Source organism: Pleurodeles waltl, chromosome 2_1, assembly GCF_031143425.1.
Source record: "Pleurodeles waltl isolate 20211129_DDA chromosome 2_1, aPleWal1.hap1.20221129, whole genome shotgun sequence".
NCBI lineage: Eukaryota > Metazoa > Chordata > Amphibia > Caudata > Salamandridae > Pleurodeles > Pleurodeles waltl.
Window position 1 is genome coordinate 11,894,143 of NC_090438.1, and position 20,862 is coordinate 11,915,004.

The following is a 20,862-nucleotide window of genomic DNA, read 5'->3' on the forward strand; positions in this document are numbered from 1 at the left end:
GTATTGCACATTTTCGGTGTGTCATTGTTTAACAGCTGTGAGTATGTTGGCATCTATTTCATTGTTTAACCTCTGTGAGTATCTTGTGTGCCTTATTTGATATCTGGGAAGTGTCTTAATAACTTAATTACTAACACTAAGTGCTGCATTCTTTGGCATTGTTTCCTCCACACAACAAAGAAACCCAGCTGGTTCTCCCCTGACCTACAAGAACCCAAGAGCACCTGCAGACGAGAAAGTGGAGAAGTAGCAAAAGTACAACAGACCACAAAGCCTTCAAAGACGCCGTCACATTGCATCACCGGCTCATCAGATCAGCTAGAAAATCAGCCATTCAGGAGCATGTCAATGGCAATGCACACAACTGCAAGGAACTCTTAACCATAGTCAAAGAATTCACAAAACCGGGCGTAGACACCACAGACATCGCCTCCCAATAATTCTGCGACTACCTCGCCACCTTCTTTCACTGAAAAATCCAGGACATCTAAAAAGGATTTGCAAGCTATCTCCCCCTCGAACACTAGCACCACCTCAGGTTTCAACCCCCTGCTAACCCTGAACCACTGGTCCCTCCTCCCCCCGGAAGACACCTTGAAGCTCATGAGTACCATCTACTCTGGGGCACCCTCAGACGCATGCCCCCACCACATCTTCAACCGAGCCGGTGCCACCAATGGACCCGAACTATGCCATACCATCACCCGCTCTATCAAGACTGCCACCGTCACTGATGACTGGAAACACGCAGAAATAAACCCCTTACTGAAGAAGCCCTCTGCTTACCCAACGGAGCTGAGAAACTACAGACCGATCTCACTGCTCCCACTTCTAGCCAAGTTAATCAAAAAAGCGATTCAAGGAGCAACCACAGCACCAAAACTGCACTCTGAGCAGCCATGGATGACATCCGTACCCTACTGAACCACGGTGAGACAGCTGCCCTCATCCTATTCGACCTCTCTGCCACATTCAACACTGTCTCCCACAACACCTTGTGCACCAGACTACACAACACCAGCATCTGCGGCAAAGTACTGTAGTGGATCCACTCCTTCCTCTCTGGCCGAACCCAGAGACTCAGGCTCCCACCCTTCATCTCAAAAGCAATTGAAACGAGCTGTGGAGTACCCCAAGGATCTTCTCTGAGCCCCACCCTCTTATATGTCTACATGGCCCCATTTGCCCGTCTCGTCAGACATCACAGGCTCAATATTGTCTCATACACCGATGACACATAACTAATTCTCTCTCTCACCGACGAACCATTGACAGCCAAAAACAACTTTCACAATGGAATGAAGGCAGTCGCTGACTGAACGAAGGACAGCTGACTCAAGCTGAACTCTGATAAGATGGAGATCCTCATCCTGGGCCTTACAGCCACTGCCTGAGATGACTCCTAGTGGCCCACTGCCGTCGGAACTGCCCAATTACCAACCGGCCATGGATGCAACCTTAGCATCATCCCCGACTCCTCGTTGTCCATGGCCCACCAAGTCAATGCGGTTTCATCCTCGTTCTTCCACACACTCCACCTGGCCCAGAAGATTTCCAAGTGAATCCCCATCAATACTAGAAAAACAGTCACCCATTCACTCGTCAACAGTAAACTTGACTATGGCAACACACTCTATGCCAGTATCAACAAGAAACTCCAAACAAGACTCCAGAGAATACAGCACACCACTGCAAGACTCATAATGGACATCCTCCACCACAGCCACATCTCTGCCCACCTGAGAGACCTACACTGGCTCTCCATCAACAAATGCATCACTTTCAAGCTCCTGGCACACGCTTACAAGGCCTTTCACAACAACGGACCTGCCCACCTCAACAACTGCCTCTCCTTCTATGCACCCCCCGGGAATCTCTGCTCTGATCAACTGGTCCTCTCCACAATCCCTAGGATCTGGAAGAACACGGCTGGAGGAAGATCCTTCTCCTACCTCACTGCGCAGACCTGGAACACGCTGCTGCTTCACCTCAGTCGCCCTCGCAGGCTCAGTTCTGGAAGGACCTCAAGACTTGGTTCTTTGACTGACCCACATCCCTTGGGCACCTTGAGACCCCCCGATGATAAGTTGCACTATACAAACATCTGATTGATTGATTACGTGGCCCAAGGCCTGAGTCCTTGGAAGAAGAAGGCAAGCAAATGGTCCATTCTCCTAATGCAAACTTGAACTGTAGCATTCAGAAGGATCAACTAACACACTCTGCTGGCTGGAGTCAGCATTTAGAGATTCTGAATTAGGAGGTGTGTAGAACAGAAAAATACAGGTATTGGCTACTACTGTTTCAGATGAAAGGCCTTTTGCTAGAGGTGGGAACATAATTAATGAGGGAGGACGGAGAAAATGGGAAGGGACTAGTGAGAGGCAAGATGAAGGAAAATTACTTGTTGAAATGTATATAAAAGGTGTTTTTCTTAAAGGTCCTATGTCCTGATCAGACCTGGGCTAAGACTGAACAAAGCGAGAACTACAAAAACTTGTGCCATGTTGCTGTCCTAGCCGAAACAAGGGAAGTAGGGTGAGCCTCCTTTCACTAACATTGCCTCTTTTCCTTCTCAAATGTCATTCACTGCTATTATTGAAAGTGGAACTAGTTTGGGAGGAAATTCTAAAAGTTCATTGGTTACTGTGCCATACACGAGTTCCGCTTTTTTTGGTGAACACACCCTGAGCAGTCACTGCTTTTATGGCAAGTCTACTGCAGCGTAGCTGACCATAAGTTTGAATCCTTATTACAATTACGATATAGGCCCCTCCATGAAACCACCAGGGCCTACGTCCCATAACACAATAATAGTACCTCAGTAGTCATCACACACAGCAAATGAAAACACTTCCCAGATAGACTCAAAACATAAATCACACCCTACCAACCACGCACCATACACATGATAGCGTGATAGTGTGCTTTCTGTGTGGGTAAATACTTCAGCACCCCAAAAATAGGTAGGAAGAGTTATACAAAAGCTAAGGTACAATACAGGTACCTAGGAGATTGTGTCAAGTGTCTGAGGATATGTGGTGACTGTGCAAAATATCCAGAGCTGTTTCAGTTTTATGAAGGTTATGTAAGATATCTGGTACCATTGCCTTGAGGATTTGCGAAGTAGCTGCTGGCTGTGTAAAGTATCAGTAGGATATGTAACACATCTGGAAGCTGTGTAATATATCTGGGGATTGTGTAAAGTATCTAGAAGCCTTGTAAAGAATCTGAAGGCTGCATTTGCACATTCAGTATACATGGCTGTGTGAAGTATCTGAAAGATGTGCCTGGTAGCTGGTATTTGTGTGAAGAATTAGAAGAGTTTTCGCCATATCTGAAGACTGAGTGCACTATATCAAAGTTATGTGAAGTATCTGCAGGCTTTGTGAGGTATCTCAAATTTGTGAGACACATCTGTAGGCTACGTGAATTTTCTGTAGCCGTATGGAAATAGTAGGAGGCAATGGAAAACATCTGGACTTGGTGTACACTTTCTGAATGTTCTATAAACTATCTTGGGACTGTGTGAACCAATTGCAGGCTGTGTGTAGTGTTTAACAACTATTTGAAGTATATTAAGGATGTGTGAAGTAATTAAGTATCTGTAGGCTATTTGACATATATTGAGGATGCATTAAGTATATGGGGGGCTCTATTACGTACCTGGGAATATATGAAGTATGTGAAATATGTTCAGTATGTGACTGTGGTGTGAAGTATCTATCGCACCTAAAAGATGTTTGAAATAACTGTAAACGTTGTGAATTACATTGGAGATTGTGTGAGCTAGCTGGTGGTTGTTTAACATATTAATAGGCTGTTTGAAGTAAGTGAATCCTGTGTGAAATATAGTGAGACTCTTTCAAATATATGAAAGTTTTGTGCAGTATGTAGAGGCATGTGTGTTTTACCTGAATGTGTTGGCTTGGGCTCCAACGGGTATCTGTAGAAGACATCTAAAGTGTCTGGAAAAGGCATGAACTATTTTGGGAGCAGTATACGGAGGGTATATGAAGTATCTGGAGGTGGTAAGAAATACCTGTAAACATCCGGAGGCTCTGAGATGTACAAGGAGGCTATGTGCGGTATATGGAGGTGACATATGTCAAGTATCTGGAGGGGGTGAACTAACCTTGCACTGAGGGGGGATGGATAACACGTCTGTAGGCTAAGTGATGAATGTAGAGATACTGTCAAGTATCACGGCCTGGAAAGGATCTGGTGATGGTGTAAAGTTTGTTGAGGCTGTCTAAAATATTTGGATGATCTGTGAAGATTCTGGAATCTATATAAAGGATCAGGAGGATGTATAAAGCATTTGGGGCTAGATGAAGTATCTTCAGGCTATGTGCAATATTTAGAACTTCTGAAGTACATAGACGTTTGCAAAGGAGCTGGAGGCTGCGCTATGTATCTGAAAGCTCTGTGAAATGACTGGAGGCTCTCTGAAGTGTCTGGAGGCTATGCAAAGTAGTTTGAGGATCTGTGAAGTGATTTAGGCTAGGTGAAGTATCTCTAGGCAGTGTGTAATATCATGAGGTTCTTTGAAGTGCCTAGATATTTGTGTAGTAGCTGAAGGCTGTGCTATGTAGCCAAAGTCTGTGTGAATTGACCAGAGGATGAGCGACGCAACTGGAAGTTGTGTGAAGTAGCTGGAGCATGTGTGAAGTGCCAGGAAGTTGTGTGAAGCAACTGGAGGATGTGCAATGTGGCTTGAGGATTCTGGAAGTAGCTCTAGGGTGTATGAAAAGGCTGGAGGACTATGAAGAGAATGGAGACATTGCAAAGTAGTTGGAAGATGTGTGCAGTGTTGGAGGTTCTGTCTGAAGTATCTGGAGACTCTCTCAAGTATCTAAAGGCTTTGTGGGGTAGCTGGAAGATATGCAAAGTGATTGTCGAATGTGCGAAGTGGCTGAGGGATGAGCGAAGTAGGTTGTGCAGAGTGGATGGAGAAGTATGAGGCGGCTGGAGGAAGTGTGAAGTAGTTGGAGGATATGCAACTTGGTTGGAGGCTACGTGAAGTAGTTGAAAGGCTGTCTGAAGTATCTGGAGACTCTCTCAAGTATCTCAAGGCTGTCTGAAGTATCTGAAGGCTTTGTGAAGTAGCTGGAAGATATGCAAAGTGTCTGGAGGAGGTGTGAAGTGACTAGCGAATGTGCGAAGTGGCTGAAGGATGAGTGAAGTAGTTGGAGGATATGCAACTTGGTTGGAGGCTGCGTGAAGTAGTTGAAAGGCTGTATGATGTTGCTGGCAGCTCTCTAAAGTATCTGAAGGCTTTGTGAAGTAGCTGGAGGATGTACAAAGCGTTGGAGGATGTGCAGAGTAGCCTGAAGATGTGCAAAGTAGCTGGGAGAGGTGCGAAGTAGCCCGAGGATGTTCGAAGTTGCTGGAGAGTGTCCAAAGTAGCTGGGGTATGTGTGAAGGGATTGGGGGATGTATGAAGTATCTGGAGATTGTATGAAGTGTCCGGGGTCTGAGTGAAACACCTGGATTCTGCATGAAGAATAGACAGCTATGTGAAGCGTCAAAGGTTACCTTTGTGCTTGACCAAAGTAAAAAAAATAAAGACATTAAAAAAAACATTAATTTCCCCGTGCCTGATATTATGTATATTTGTAACGCAGCATGAAACGGATATATATGAGAAGCAAAGCTTTACAGTACTATGTGCTATAAAGGAATGTCCCCAAAACACAACGCCCGCCCTTTTCCTCCTCACATTCATTCCTGAGTGTTACCCAGTCTCTGTCAACGCAGCATATTAGTCTATATGCAGCAGAAGAGGCACAAGGTCATTAAAAAATCATATTGTCTCCACATTCAAAATGAAGTGTCATGCTAACAACAGTGTTACAATTCCCTGCCCATGCCCTGAGAATCATGGCAATTACAGCACTGGATTGTTGGTTGACTGCATTTCCTTCACGACCCACCACATATTTAATCAGACATCCCGCAAAAAACACGTTGTGATTGAAATACCCTCCCAGAACGTCAACTGGCCATCACACGTTGTTCAAATTGTCTGGTTGTCACTGTTTATGCACTAGACTCAGAAGTTAACATATGTACGTCAAAAACATATGAACATGGTTTTCAATCACACTGGGCACTGGATGAAGGAAATATGATGCAGATGCAATAGTCATGTCCCAGGAGTCGATGAAGCCAATATTGAGACCCCGGAAAATCTGCTTGGTGGCGTAGTAATGTATGTAGCCGTGGAAGTCACTCAGACGTTCCATGTCTGTTGAATGCTCCCGGATGTTTGCGGTCTTCACGATCACCTTGCTATCAGGACTCCGGGCAAGGAGGCGTTCCACAGCTTTGCGGACACAGATGACTCTCCGTAGAAACAGAGTGAGTGGGAAAGGACGGAAGTGATGGCCAATTGTTACAACAATGACGTAGTTGGCCCCACCAACCAGTTTGTCAATTTCGCGAGGCACATAGGCTAGACTTTTGACATTGTACACACTTTCTGTTAAAAATGGATGCCCATGCCTGATCCACTGAAGTTGTATGTTCTTGTCGATGTCCACATAGCGTATGGTTCCATGGAGACCTTCTTCATGGATGTTAAAAGATTTAAGAGCTGAGGAGGAAACAGAATATCGAATGAGTTGAAATGATTATGAGGTCAATGCAAATAAGAAATCAGCTAAGATTGTAATTTGCCAGAACCAATTATTCTTAAGGAGCACAAAGAGAATTTGCTCTTTGCCATCAAACATAGCATCAATCAGATATGAACCAGTGATAGAAATAAGGAACACACATGACCAGTGCATTGATTTCAGAGCAGATGTTAGTCGATTGGGGTGCAGGTCGTTTGCTATTCCAGGTGGTGAGAGCAGACCCAGAATTACAAAAAAATACTTGGAATATCATTAATACTGGATGTTAGACCTGATAGCCTTAAGGTAGTCATCCCCAACTTAGTGCCCCCCTCCCTCCACTTTTCTGACCCTGCTTTTGCTGGTTTTAGGGCTCTCCACATTTTACCACTGCTAACCAGTGCTAAAGTGCATATGCTCTCTCCCTTAAACATGGATTTACTTATAAGTCGCTAGTAAAGTGCACTGCATGTGCCCAGGGCCTATAAATCAAATGCTACTAGTGGGCTTGCAGCACTGATTGTGCCACCCACCCAAGTAGCCCCTTAACCATGTCTCACGCCTGACATTCCAAGGTCTGTGTGTACAGTTTCACTGCCACTTCGACTTGACATTTAAAAATACTTGCCAAGCCTCAAACTCCCCTTTTTCTACATATAAGTAAACCCTACGCTAGGTCCTAGGAAACCTATAGGGCAGAGTACTATGTAGGTAAAAGGCAGGACACGTACCTATGTGTTTTATATTTTCTGGTAGTGAAAAACTCCTAAATTTGATTACCACGTCTGTGAGGACTGCCCCTCTCATAGACTAGCATTAGGACTGCCCTCAGATACTTTTTGAGTTGTAGATTCTGATCTGAAAGGGGGAAACAGGTCATATTTAGCATGGCCAGAAAGGTAATAGAAAATCCTGCTTATGGGTGAGGTTGGGTTTTATATTACTATTTTAGAAATGCCACTTTTAGAAAGTGAGCATTTTTCTGCACTTAAAACCATCTGTGCCTCACAGCCTGTCTCCAATCAATGTCTAGTCTGGGCTGGTTGACAGCTCCCTTCTGCATTTCACCCAGACAACTACAAACACAGGACACTCAGTCACATCTGCATTCATCTGCATACTGAATGGGTCTTCCTGGGCTGGAAGGGTGGACCCATCGCCTACCAGATTGATGCAGCAACTGTTCCTCAACGCATTGCCCTTGGGCGTCAAAATATCCCCGCTTCACAGTGAGGAACCAAGACTCTGCACCAAAAAACATTGCAAACCCCTTGCAGCGTGGAAAGAAACAACGCATCGTCTGTGCCGTGTCTGAATATCCAACGCAACACCTTATTTTTAAACACATCTGCTCCTCTGTGAGCTCTGGGCGTCGTTATTTTTTACGCATACCAGGTACTGTGTGTGTAAAAGTAATATTTCAACTTGTGCTTATTGGATCTTTGTCCTTTTTACCTTTTTTATTCAGATAAATATTATCTATTTTCCTAAACCTGTGTGGTGTATTTTTGTGGTGTTTTCGCTGTGTTACTTTATGATTTATTGCACAAATACTTTACACATTGCCTTCTAAGTTAAGCCTGACTGCTCAGTGCCAAGCCACGAGAGAGTGGGCAAAGGATAATTTGGTTTGTGACTAGGATTGTGGTCCCTACTTGGACAAGGGTGTACACCTCTGCCGACTAGAGACCCCATTCTAACATTGGTGATCGGCAGTGAGGAAAGCACTTGTGTTTGTGCAGTGCCATACAATAGCTATGTGAACACTACTCACCCACAGTCAAAGATCATTTTTTGAATTGTTTATTTTTCTGAAAATATTTCTACTGGACATTTTTTTATCTAATCCTATACAACATGTCTTTGGCTGGGTCCCGAGTAGGAGCTGGACAGTTTGACCTAGCCACACTGGAGGCATACACTGTTAGCCAGCTGAAAGGGTTCTGCAAGAGGATGGGAGTACCTACCCGGGGAGCCCCCAAGAAGGAGGACTACCAAAAGGCACTAAGGGCCTGGGAAGAAGCCTGTTCACAGGAGCATGTGGAGTTGGGAGAGCAAGTGGATGGCTCTCCCGAAGATTTGCCAACAGTACTGGGGGTTGACACCCTTGAATTTGTGCCCCCTGAGAAAGCAGGGAGCTGTGCCTCAAATCATGGCCTGACTGCAGAGGGAAGGAAAGAGGAGAGAGAATTCATATTACAGTTGGCCAGATTGCAAACGGAGGCAGAGGAAAGGAAGGCTGAGAGGGCTTTGACAGATAAGAAACTATTGCTAGCCCATGAACTGAGTTTTAAAGAGCTGGACATCAAGGCTAGGTAGCCTGAGTCCAGCAGTAATGTAGGCAGCATGCATAAAGGACCTGCTGAAGACAAAAAGGTTTGTATACCCAAGGATGTGGAGCCAAGTTATGTGGTGGGAGATGACATTGACAAGTGGTTTTCTGCATGTGAAGTTGCACTAAGGGCTCATGGGGTTCCTAAAGAGCAATGTGGGGCGGGCTTGTGGAAACACATGCCAATACTTGGGATGGACACACATCTCACATTAGAGGTTGGGGACCAAACCAAGTATACCTCTATGGAGGCCATTTTAATTGCCAAATTTGGAGTGACCCCTGAAAAGTGTCACCAAAGATTCAGGGACAAGAACGAGCTCCCCAACTAAACCTGGGTAGACTTTATTGGTTTTTCTAGTAAGGCACGGAATGGCTGGGTGCGGGAAAGTAAAGTAAATGATTACATGGGTTTGTACAATTTGATCCTGAGAGAGCATATGTTCAGTATTTGCTTTACAGACTTGAGCCAGTACCTAGTTGACAGTAAGCTGACTGATCCCAGGAAGTTAGCAGAGGAGGCGGACCATTGGGCTAGCAGCAGAGTGTTCAAAAAGGTATAATTCTCAAGGGAATAGTGGTAACCAGTCCTAGTCTGATTCTAAAAAGAAAGGGTTATTTGACCATAAGATAGGGAGGTTTGTACCCCAATGCATAGAGTGCTCTAAGTATGGTCACTCTAAGGGTGACTTCAGATGCCCAAAGAGGGCACAGCCCCCCACTGGAGGGCAGACACCTGGGTTGGCTAGTGTAGCGCTTGAGGCCTAACACTACTGAGGTTATGAGATATCCCACTACACATGCATATGGACTGGAAATAACAGATAGATATTTGGAATACTGGCCCATTATCTGCATGTTTTTCTCACTTTTGTGGTCGGTCTATGGATGCAAAACTTGGTAATTCTCATTTCAGCCTCAACTGGAAAATATGAGCAGAACAAAAAGCTGTAATGAAGGAACATGTGTTCATTTGGCATCGCAAAGGTCCTTGCTGCTTTCCCACCAGTACTGGGTGACTCATTGCTCAAAAAATGTTTATTGGTTGGGTAACAAAGAAATAGGTTAAAACTAGGTCTTCCACTCTCTCAGAAGGAATCAGTGAAAGAGATGCCGTCAGCAACTTTGAGCACCCCTCTCCTAATTTAAAGACAGGCCTGGATTCAGAACACTCCACTGGCCTCATCATGAAAGGAAGCCAGGAAACTGCTGTGGCAGGCTGCAGAATCCTTAACTACAAACTAGAATTAAATATCCCTAACAAAGCTACAGTAAAACAAAGGTTTGTCCATGTAACCATACTGTCTGTGACACCATTGTATCTGGGACTGTAATCCAATTGTATAGTGACAGCTATCGGTGGCAACTGCAAATCTCAAGGGGTGGGGGGTGAGGGGACGGAGACGGAGGGGGGAAAATAAAAATAACAAAATTACCTTCCCACCATCTCCTGCTCCTCATGCTCCTCTTCCCAACAACTCCACCCATAACAATCACCTCAGCTGCATCCTCCCAAACACCCGCTCTGTCCACAAGCACGCCGCCGAACTCTGGGACCTGCTCACCTCAACCTCCCCAAATATCGCCTTCCTCACTGAAACCTGGATGAACCCCTCCGTGGAACCCGACATCACCATAGCCATCCCTGAAGGCTACAAAATCACCTAAAGAGACGCACCAACAAACCAGGAGGAGGAATCGCCATAGTCCACAGGAGAACCATCAGGATCTCAACCAACACCCATGACACCTGCACTTCCACATTTACATCAAAGCCAACACCACCCTGAGAGGAGCCCTTGTCTACAGACCACCAGCCTCCCATCCACAATTCTGAGACGCCATCGCAGACACAATCAGCACTCATGTCTTCGCCTCCATGGACTACATGCTCCTCGGTGACCTGAATTTTCACCTGGAGAACACCAACGACAGCAACTCCTCAGCCCTGCTCGACAACCGCGACAACCTTGGACTCATGAAACTTGTCACAACACCTACCCACTCAGCCGGCCACACTCAACCCCATCTTCTCCACCAGCAGCCACATTACCTTCACCCATACCACCAAACTCTACTGGAACAAGCACCAATGTGTCCACTTCTCCTTCCAGAAACCAACCACTCACCACCACCAGCAACGGACCCCTCACCGCAGATGGATCAAGATCGCAAAGGACCAACTGATCTCCACCCTAGCACACACCACACCTCGCCACCCAACACCAGCAACCCCATTACCACCGCGCTCAACCTCAAACAATGGCTAGACGACTGCGCCAGCACTCTCGCTCCACTTAGAAAATCAACGAACACCTGCACCAGCAAGAAAGCACCCTGGTTCGCCGCCAACCTTCAGACCTTCAAGCGGGAGTGCCGGAAAACCGAGAAGATCTGGCACCAAGAACAAACAGAGAGCAACCACGCCGCCTTCAAGACTGCCATCCGCAAGCATCACCAGCTCATCTAGACCACCAAAAGATTATTCTACAAAGAACAAATTGACAATAACGCACACATCAGCAAGGAGCTCTTCAGCATCATCAAAGAACTCACAAACCCCAAGTCCTGCTTCGCCGACCCCCCGGTCACAAGAACTCTGCGACTCCCTCACCACTTTTTTTCACCTCAAGATCATGGACATCCACAGCAGTTTCACCTCCCTGACCCCCATGACCAAAGCAGCCAACGCCAACCCCAACGCACCCAACCACACCAACCTCCTGAGTGCCTGGACCCACACCAACGACGAGGAAACCACCAAGACCATGAGCACCATCCACTCCGGATTACCCGCTGACCCCTGCCCCCACCATGGTTTCAATAAAGCCAGCCAAATCATCGCCCCCCAGCTCCGTACCATCATCAACAGCTCCTTCAAGACCGCCACCTTCCCGGAGAGCTGGAAACAAGCCGAAGTCAACGCCCTGATCAAAAAACCCAAGGCCGACCTCGAAGACCTCAAGAATTACCGACCCATCTCCCTAGTCCCCTTCCCAGTGAAGGTCATTGAGAAGATAGTCAACAGCCAACTATCATGCTTCCTGGAGGACAACAGCCTGCTCGACATCTCCCAATCCGGCTTCCGCAAGAACCACAGCACCGAGACCGCTCTCATCGCTGCTAGCGATGACATCAGGTTCATGCTCGACAAAGGTGAAACCGTGGCACTCATCCTCCTTGACCTCTTGGCAGCCTTCGACACTGTCTGTCACCACACACTTCGCACAGGCCTCCACGACACTGGAATCAGCCACAAGGCCCACATCCTTCCTCTCCGGCAGAACTCAGAGAGTCCGCCTCCCTCCATTCCTGTCAAAAGCCACTAAGACCATCTGCGTAGTACCCAAATGATTCTCTCTCAGCCCCACCCTTTTCAACGTCTGCATGGCGCCGCTCACCAACATCGTCCGATCCCACAGCCTTCACATTGTCTCCTATGCGGGCGACACACAACTGATCATCTCACTCACTGAGGACCCCGCCACTGCCAAGACCAACCTCCACAACGGACTTCACGCCATCGCCAACTGGATGGAGGTAAGCCACCTCAAACTGAAGTTGGATAAGACAGAGATCGTCATCTTCGGCTCCAACAAATCAGCATGGGATGACTCCTGGTGGCCTGCCACTCTAGGAGCTGCTCCAACTCCCACCACCCACGCACGCAACCTCGGCTTCATACTGGACTCATCGTTCACTATGACCCAGCAAATCAACGCCATCTCATCCTCATGTTTCAACACTCTCTGCATGCTTCGCAAGACTGATAGATGGATCCCCATTGAAAGTAGAAGAACGGTCACCCATCCCTCGTTAGCAGTAGGCTGGACTACGGCAACACACTCTACATGGGAACAACAGCCAAGCTCCAGAAAAAACTTCAGTGCATTCAGAACGCCTCAGCACGACTCCTCCTTTACCTCCCTCGCCACAAACACATCTCAGCCCACCTCAGAGACCTCCACTGGCTCCCCGTCAACAAAAGGATAATCTTCAAACTCCTGATCCACGCTCACAAGACTCTCCATGACGCCGGCTCTGCCTACCTCAACGAGCATCTCAACTTCCACATCCCGACACACCAGCTCCGCTCCGCTGACCTCGCCACCGTCCCCCACATACACTGTACCACAACCGGCAGCAGATCCTTCTCCCACCTCGCTGCCAAGACCTGGAACTCCCTCCCCGTCAACCTACGTCTGACCCAGGACCTTCTGCCCTTCAGGAAGCATCTCAAGACCTGGTTTTTCGAGCAGTAGCACCCCCCCCCCCCCCAAGCGCCTTGAAACTCTACTGGGTGAGTAGCGCGCCTAACAAATGATTGATTGATTGATTGATTTGGTGTCCTAGCATTCACTGGGACACCAGCACAGGCTACCCAGCAATCCTGACGCTGCTTTCATGCTAAAGTTAGCATGAAAGCAGTGCCAGGACTGGTCTGGGGAGCAGTGATTGCCGCTCAGACACAGCCCTTGGGCCTGTGCAGTTTCTCCAGCCTGGCTGTGTATACAACTGGGCTGGAAATACCTAAGTGCGCATGTATGTTTGGCTGGCCTAAGACGGACAGCCAAACACACATGCGCACTTAGGTACACTCACTTCTCATCCTCCATTCCCCCTCCCATGGCCCAGCCCCGCCCCTTCCTGTACTGCTGGTTGAGCCAGCAGATGAAAAATGAAACAATGGTGGAACTATCCTTTCATTTTTCATCTCCTGGCTCTTGGCCAGGGGGCCGACATTCCTTCACCACAAGTGAAGGAGCCGCCCCTGGTGACAGACCAGAAACATAAAATAATTTTTTGCAACCTGGTGCATTTTTGGTGTCTGGCGTTGGCCCTGTGTAGCGATCATCATGCATTCCTTCAACATGCCAAGCGAAGTCATCACCTGTGAAAGAATAGAGAGTTGAAGTATGGTGATCATTCTTAAGTTAAATGCTGGATAAACCTACTTTTCACATTATTTGTGAAATACGGCATCCACTGGCGAAGAGTTGAATCTCCCATCAAGTAAATCATCTTCCCCGGTAGACACTTGTCCATCAGATCCTTGGTGCTGCTCGGGGACATGGAGCAAAAAACTGGATTCCAGACACTTTCCAGGAAGTAACCGCTGGGAAATGGGGAGTGCATCCCGGTCCTGCATTTTTCTTCTTTTAATGATCTGCTTTCTGATTTAAAAAGAAAACACATTATGCAGAGATCAGAGGCCTGTGCAGGTTAAGAAATTATGAAGAATCCAGATGCCTGTTTGGCGCTTTCTAGTGTACAACCTAAAGTACGATTGAAATGTGTTTTGAACTAAAGCCTTTTCTTGAATGGGTCTAAATATGTATCTGGAATAACAGCTATGAAATTATCCTTCCCAATGCAGACAATGAAGCAAAATACAAATTTGGGATACAGTGTGACCGTAAGTAACCATCTGAAACTAAGCTGAAATATTAATAAACAGAGCAGTAAAATCCACTAGAAGGAACCTGAATGATTGACAAAAAAGCTTCCTACACCATATTATTAAACTAATAGACTGTCCAAATAGACTCTCCTTCATTTTCAAACTAATCACAAAAAGACAAAGCGTCACACAACTTGAAATCATAGGTGGCACAAGATGCTTTCATCTCATTCCAGAAGGCTGATCAGCTTCCTGGACATGAGTGCTCATTCGACCTCGAGGAGGTCTCCTTAGAATTAACCATAAAAAAGACTAGTATATGGTCTCTTAGACAGATGCATATTTTTAAATAGGGCTGTGTATATATTTCTTTAAAAAAACTATGCAAGCTTTGCTGAGTGCATAGCTGAAGAACTTTTTTAAAAAGAGCAAAAGAGGAGAGTTCCCCTTGTTGCTTAGGGATGCGAGCACTCTACTAGTCAGCCACGGTTTGCCAGTTCGCAAAGAGCATCATATACTACACATTCCAACTACTGGCTGCCCCAGGGGTGATAAATGGGATTTAAGGTTGTAGTGAATAAACCAGGCAGGTTGGTGTCAAGTTTTGCCTTGTGCAAAGCCAGAAAATGTCATCTTTCTTCTTCAAATGTGAATATATCACAACTTCATTGGAATACATGAGCAATGTTTTAACTTCCTACACCTCAAGCTGCAAGATAAATACGTGTTTAGTCCTACTTAATAGATTCATTATTTCCTTGGGGATTCTCTGAACTAAAGCATAAGTTCCGCACCATATTCATCTCCTTCTTTAACCTTGACATACCTTGTCTCTTGTTGCAACAGGAATGGCCTCTGCATGGTGTACATTCGTGTTCCTCTGACTTGAGCGCCCCACTATGTATATCTGGTGTCTTGGTTTTTATTTTTGAACCTAGCCTCATGTTAAGCTAGCATGTGCACAGAGGCCTTGATTTGTCCATAGACGTGGCTGAGATCATTGTCCTGTCCAGTGACTAGAGGGATGCTCCAAGTATGCAGTCATTGAACAGACTGTGGACTACTATTCCTCTAATGGGATTACTTCATAGGGCTATGCTGGCTGTGTACTATATTTTGTGAATCCATAGTAGTGGTCATACCTGTTTGTCCGTATCACTGGAATGGAGATCTACTGGCACACTTGTGCAAAGTTCATTTCTATGCACACACCTGCCCTGAACCTAGCGCTAATATCTCAAGTGTCTGGTGCGTGTGTTTGTGTGTTTAGCTAGCTTAGACACATGCATGGGGTGTGTGTAAGCCAAAGTAACAAAGGACTCTGGAGTCTAGTTTGGGTGCCCCTGGCCTAACCTTTGCACAAAATATAGGCAAGATGTTTTTCTCAAACAGTGGAAGTATATTGATGACATCCTGAAGCTGGAGGGAGGAGACCTAGACACTTAAGTGAGGGTACTGGAGACAAGGCTGCTTTAGAAATTGAATTAGGCCTTTTGCTGAATAAGGAGCTGTTGATTAGTCTACCTTAAACACTGCCTTTTTATAGATGGTGTGGATGAAGGGTAGAACTGTAGGCTATATTGTGCAAGGTGTCCCACATTCAAATGGCTGATGACAGCAACAGCTATGTGCAAAAACCTCACACCTCTTTGTCCCACTGTTGTGAGGGTTCCAGGCTGGAGACACCCCTCTTTTTAAAAACATCAATCAACAAAACCTGTCTTTGAAAAGCAGATTGGGAAGGACACTTGAAATAACCACCCAAACCAGTTCTAGTGCAGACAGTGGATCCTCATCTCAAGTCTACATTTACTGTACATAGGTAAGACCCACTGACTTGGGTTTTCAGCTCCAAGTTTGATTGCTGTGCAATCAGCATTGGCTGCAGCTTTCCAGAGGTGAGGGTTCATTACCTGATTCTACCACTTGCTGGAAGACTAGTTTACCTGACCTGAAGTGTTGCAAAGGTCATGTCTTCTAGTGCAGAGACCCCTTTTTCATTTCGGTTTGAAGACATGTATTGAAAATGTAACAAGTGATGAATTGCTACTTTATCAAATGCACGTTTGCGGCATGTGCTTTTATTCTGTAAATGCGTAATGAATATATCATGAAGTTTTGATCAATCAAAAACACATTTAGTCATTACTAAGTGAATGCTTATTTCAGAAATTATTCTAGAAATGTCATAAATCTTATACATTTCCCTTCATAATTCTGTTAGTTTATTTATTTTATTCTCTTGCTTTTGGGATTCTTTAGTTTAGTTTTAGGTTCCTGAACACATAAATGCAGACTCCAATTTTCACTGTATGTGTAGCCAATGGCAGCCCCTATCTTTCTAGGTCCAAAAATGGTAGCTCTTGTTTTGAACTGTAGATATGTCACATCCTTTTGACTCATATCCTCCTGTCAATGGAATAGACACCAATCCACAGTGCAACATCAGCCTGGGACAGGTACGTTTTACAAGGTCAAATGACAAATCTAACCAAAACAATGTGTTCTGTTTTGACATATGTTTTACCTTATTAATATGTCTACTGCTGTATATGATTATGTCAAGACATTTCTAAGGTGATGTTGGAAATTCCATCTTAGATAAGATACTGTATAAAAAGGTTGCCACTTTATCACTTGTCAGGAGCGATAAACTTCATCCAGGTTGTAGCTTGCAAACCCAAATGAGCATAGCACCAGATTCCATTTGAGTGAAGAAGCCTTCAGCAAGACTCTCTAAGGCTCTGCAAAGCATTCCATTCTGCCTTCAGGAACTGGTGCTAGGATAGTGTTCTCACACAATGCAATTTCCTAGCTTTTGGCCTTGTTCTCAGAATAGCTCACAGCAATTGTTACCTACGGGATGCCACTACAACCATCGAAGAACATGGAGCCACTGCCTTGTTGAATGCACCACTGCAGGAGAAGCCCTGTTGGAGCTGCCAGTCCACAGTCTATCAGGGGCGGGATAGCGAGTGAGTGAAGGAGGTATCAGTCGGCCACCTGGGTGTGAAGACCCTCCATCACAGCCTGAGCAAGTCTTGCTCAGTGAGAAAACACGAAACTGTTAAAGACTGAGCACACTGTGAGAGTAATGAGGGTCATCTGCCACTGAGCTTAATCACTCTATAATTTTGACTTTGGGAGGGACACACTTGAACTAAAAGGGGGAATGGGGACCAACAGCAGGAAACAGCAAAACCTACCTCAGTGTCAAGAACACTAAACTGCATCTTGCTAATCATGTGTGTAGTCTTTAGTTCTGATGCGCATTACAGTATTTTCTTTCTTGGAAGGAAAGCACTGAGTTGTACAATCGTTACACTGCTGAGCTCGTGCATACTACTTTCCGTGAAACTTGGGAGTGCTTGTCAATTTTACCACTGAGAGAACGTCCTTGTAGGGGTTGTACTTGTCCCAGTTTTGAAGAGCCACAGTAGCTGGACCTAGGGATATTGAAAGCAAACAACCTCATGCCCACAGCTGAGGCCAGTAGCCCACTGACAAGGGACTGATTCATTCTGGTCGTCATTCAGATTATTTGCCCATGGCTCAGCAATCGTATACACAAAGCTTCTACCCACAACATGGATGCAATTACATTCACAGATATCTGTGTAGAACGAAATGCATACACGGCTTTCAGGCCTTCCAGGCACTGGCGAAAGTCGCAGTTACATAAAACAAATGGCATGAGAGTTAAAGGCAGATATTGCCACAAAGAAAAAGCAAAGATGTAGACTTTTAGGGGCATATTTATTCTCTGTTTGCGCCAAAAGTGCATCAAAAATGTTGACACACATTCAGCGCAAACCTTGCCCCATATTTATACTTTGACACCCAACCCCGCGGACATCAATAAACCTCCGTGTGCATAATTTTTTGGATACGGGAAACTGCCTTGCCTTAATGACATGCAAGGTAGGCGTTCCCGGCCAAAAAATGACTTTAAGGCCTGTGCGCCTCCTGTGTCATTTTGACACACAGGAGGAGGCGGGCCTTAAAAAACAGTGCCCAGCCTGATGTGCGCCGTTTTTTAACACCTGGGTGAGGGCAGGCGTTAAGGGACCTGTAGGCTCACTTCCATGGTCTCTGACCATGGAAGCAGTCCATAGGTGCCCTTCCCTGCCCCCAGGGACACCCCCTGCCACCCTCGCCCACCCCTGGAGGACACCCATGGATGGGGGGACCCATCCCAGGTATGCACAGGTAAGTTTATGTAAGTTTTTTCTTTTCTTTTTGAAAGTGGCATGGGGGCCTAATTTGGGCCCCCCTACATACCACTGTGCCCAATGACCATGCCCATTTTTTTTTTACTCTGATCAGTCCCCAGTGCCAGCTAACGTTATTCCTTAAAAAAGGCGCCCACATGGCGCGTTGCAATGGCATTAGCTGGCGGTAACATTTTAGTATAAATATGGCCCTTAATCTTTACTGGAATCCAGAAAAGCAGTAGATAAGAGAAGATCTGGTATCAACAGGAAACCTAACTGTAATACCCCATAACCAGGGGTACCACGGGGATTTCAACTTACTGTCACACTGAAGAACATTTATATCCTCAAAGGGCTTTTTCAGTTCTTTACCAATGTTGGATCTGTAAGACAACAAAATAAAAAATGTTCTCTTGAACATAGACATTTCGAACATATTTGCATTCCAATGGTACATTTTTAAACTTAATTTGCCCTTTTCTCCTAGCTTCCTGTGTGAACATACAAAGCGATTACAATATTACCGCCAAATAAACAACTCGAGGTTAAAAACGTGGAATTAAATCGTGGAAAAGGTAAACATTCGTTAAAGACAGCAAAAACATGTAGTTCGAATAAAAATGATGTCTCCGAGCTCGGTTTGTCAAGTTTGAAATGTTCCAAATTTTCATAATTTTGTTGCAGGCAGACAAGAACGCTGTGCGGTACCAAACCTCACCTGCACCCGCTAAGCCTCAGTTACCCCAACCCTAAACCTAAGATGAAGCTGTGTTTCACTTGTAAAAGAATGAGTGCCAGGGCTCTTCTCACAAACCTGCAGCCGGTGCAGCTGAATGTCAGTGCACTGAATACCAGACACACCCGTTTATCACACTCTTGCAGGGTCCTGCTGCCCCCCTTTATCACCTTATTCCGTCTTTCCATTCCTCCATTTTTCCATTTTGTGTGCTGTCTCCTCTCTCGCTCTCGTAAATGTATAATGCGGAAAAATCACTGCCAGTCCCCACAAGGTGAGCGCTAGTGGTCTCAAACTAAGCCATCACTAAACGGTGAAACCCCGAGACGGAAGCTTAGCCACAGTGTAACCCGTTCACTGACTCTTCCCCTGACTGGGAATCTCACCCTTTTCTTAGATAACAATAGGTTTAGTATGTTATAATGTAAAGTTCTTTTAACCTTTACAAGCCTTTTGAAGACTACCTTTTTTGCCAAACATTTTGCTTTCCAGTTAAGGTATGTGCAGCCTTTAATTACAAATCTTTGCTTTTGCTAACTATTTGACTCGTATGTCTGACATCACACCCCTGGTTACGATTTGAGCCAAGTGCAGCCTTAACGAGTACTGATTTGGCCTGAGGGTCGGAGGCCCAAGTGTGGTATCAGATGTACTTACTTTGTCGCAGTTGGAGCATGGCCCTAGTACTTGTACCCTTCCACTTGTGCCTATGTAGCATGTGCTTAGGGAGTACTTTTTCCTTTGGCTAATGGCATGTGGCCAGAGCGCGGCATGTTTCAGAGGCTCCAGGCTGTTTCTGTTACCAGGGCTCTAGTCTCTTACTCATTCTCATCTGCAGTCACGTGTGACTTTGTGTACTCCATTCTTTACTCTCGCTCGCGCATTTTCTGTCCTTGCATTCCGAATGCTTTTTCCTTTTGTCTGTCTCTGCGAGCTGACGGTGGGCTTTGACCCGTCTGTTTATGTTAGCTGCTTTACTTTTTATTCTCAGTTTGTGCGGCAGGAAAACGCTAATAGCTCTAACTCCAATGACCCGAGACCCGTTGCAATTCAAATGGTTCTTTTCTCAGCTTCCTTTGCAGACACAGGGGCGTATTTATACTCCGTTTGCGCCGAATGTGCGTCGTTTTTTTCGACGCAAATTCGGCGCAAAACGAACGCCATATTTATACTTTGGCGTTAGACGCGTCTAGCGCCAAAGTATGGGCAAATAGCGTCATTTTTTTGCGTGAACGCCTTCCTTGCGTTAATGAGATGCAAGGAAGGCGTTCGCGTCTAAAAAAATGACGGCGACGCAAATGCGTCGTATTTATACTCCCGGGCAAAAATCACGCCCGGGAGTGGTCGGGTAAAAAAAACCCGCATTTGCGCCACTTTTTAACGCCTGGGTCAGGGTAGGCGTTAAGGGGCCTGTGGGCTCAAAATGAGCCCACAGGTGCCCTCCCATGCCCCCAGGGACCCCCCCTGCCACCCTTGCCCACCCCAGGAGGACACCCAAGGATGGAGGGACCCATCCCAGGGACATTCAGGTAAGATCAGGTAAGTATAATTGTTTTTTT

General features: G+C 45.9%; 1 protein-coding gene across 3 annotated transcripts in view; it reads right to left on the reverse strand.

Moving 5' to 3' along the window:
* Positions 1 to 6,015: 6,015 nt before the first annotated feature.
* Positions 6,016 to 20,862, reverse strand: part of LOC138260374 (NXPE family member 1-like) — a 204,884-nt gene continuing 190,037 nt past the window's right edge. For all 3 annotated transcript variants that reach the window (XM_069208800.1, XM_069208809.1, XM_069208817.1), the window contains 3 exons: positions 18,889 to 18,950; positions 13,908 to 14,126; positions 6,016 to 6,598 (listed from right to left, as the gene is read on the reverse strand). In XM_069208800.1, the coding sequence (XP_069064901.1) occupies positions 6,063 to 6,598; positions 13,908 to 14,126; positions 18,889 to 18,950 (817 nt within the window). In that variant the 3' untranslated portion in view covers positions 6,016 to 6,062. The remainder of the gene's footprint in view (positions 6,599 to 13,907; positions 14,127 to 18,888; positions 18,951 to 20,862) is intronic.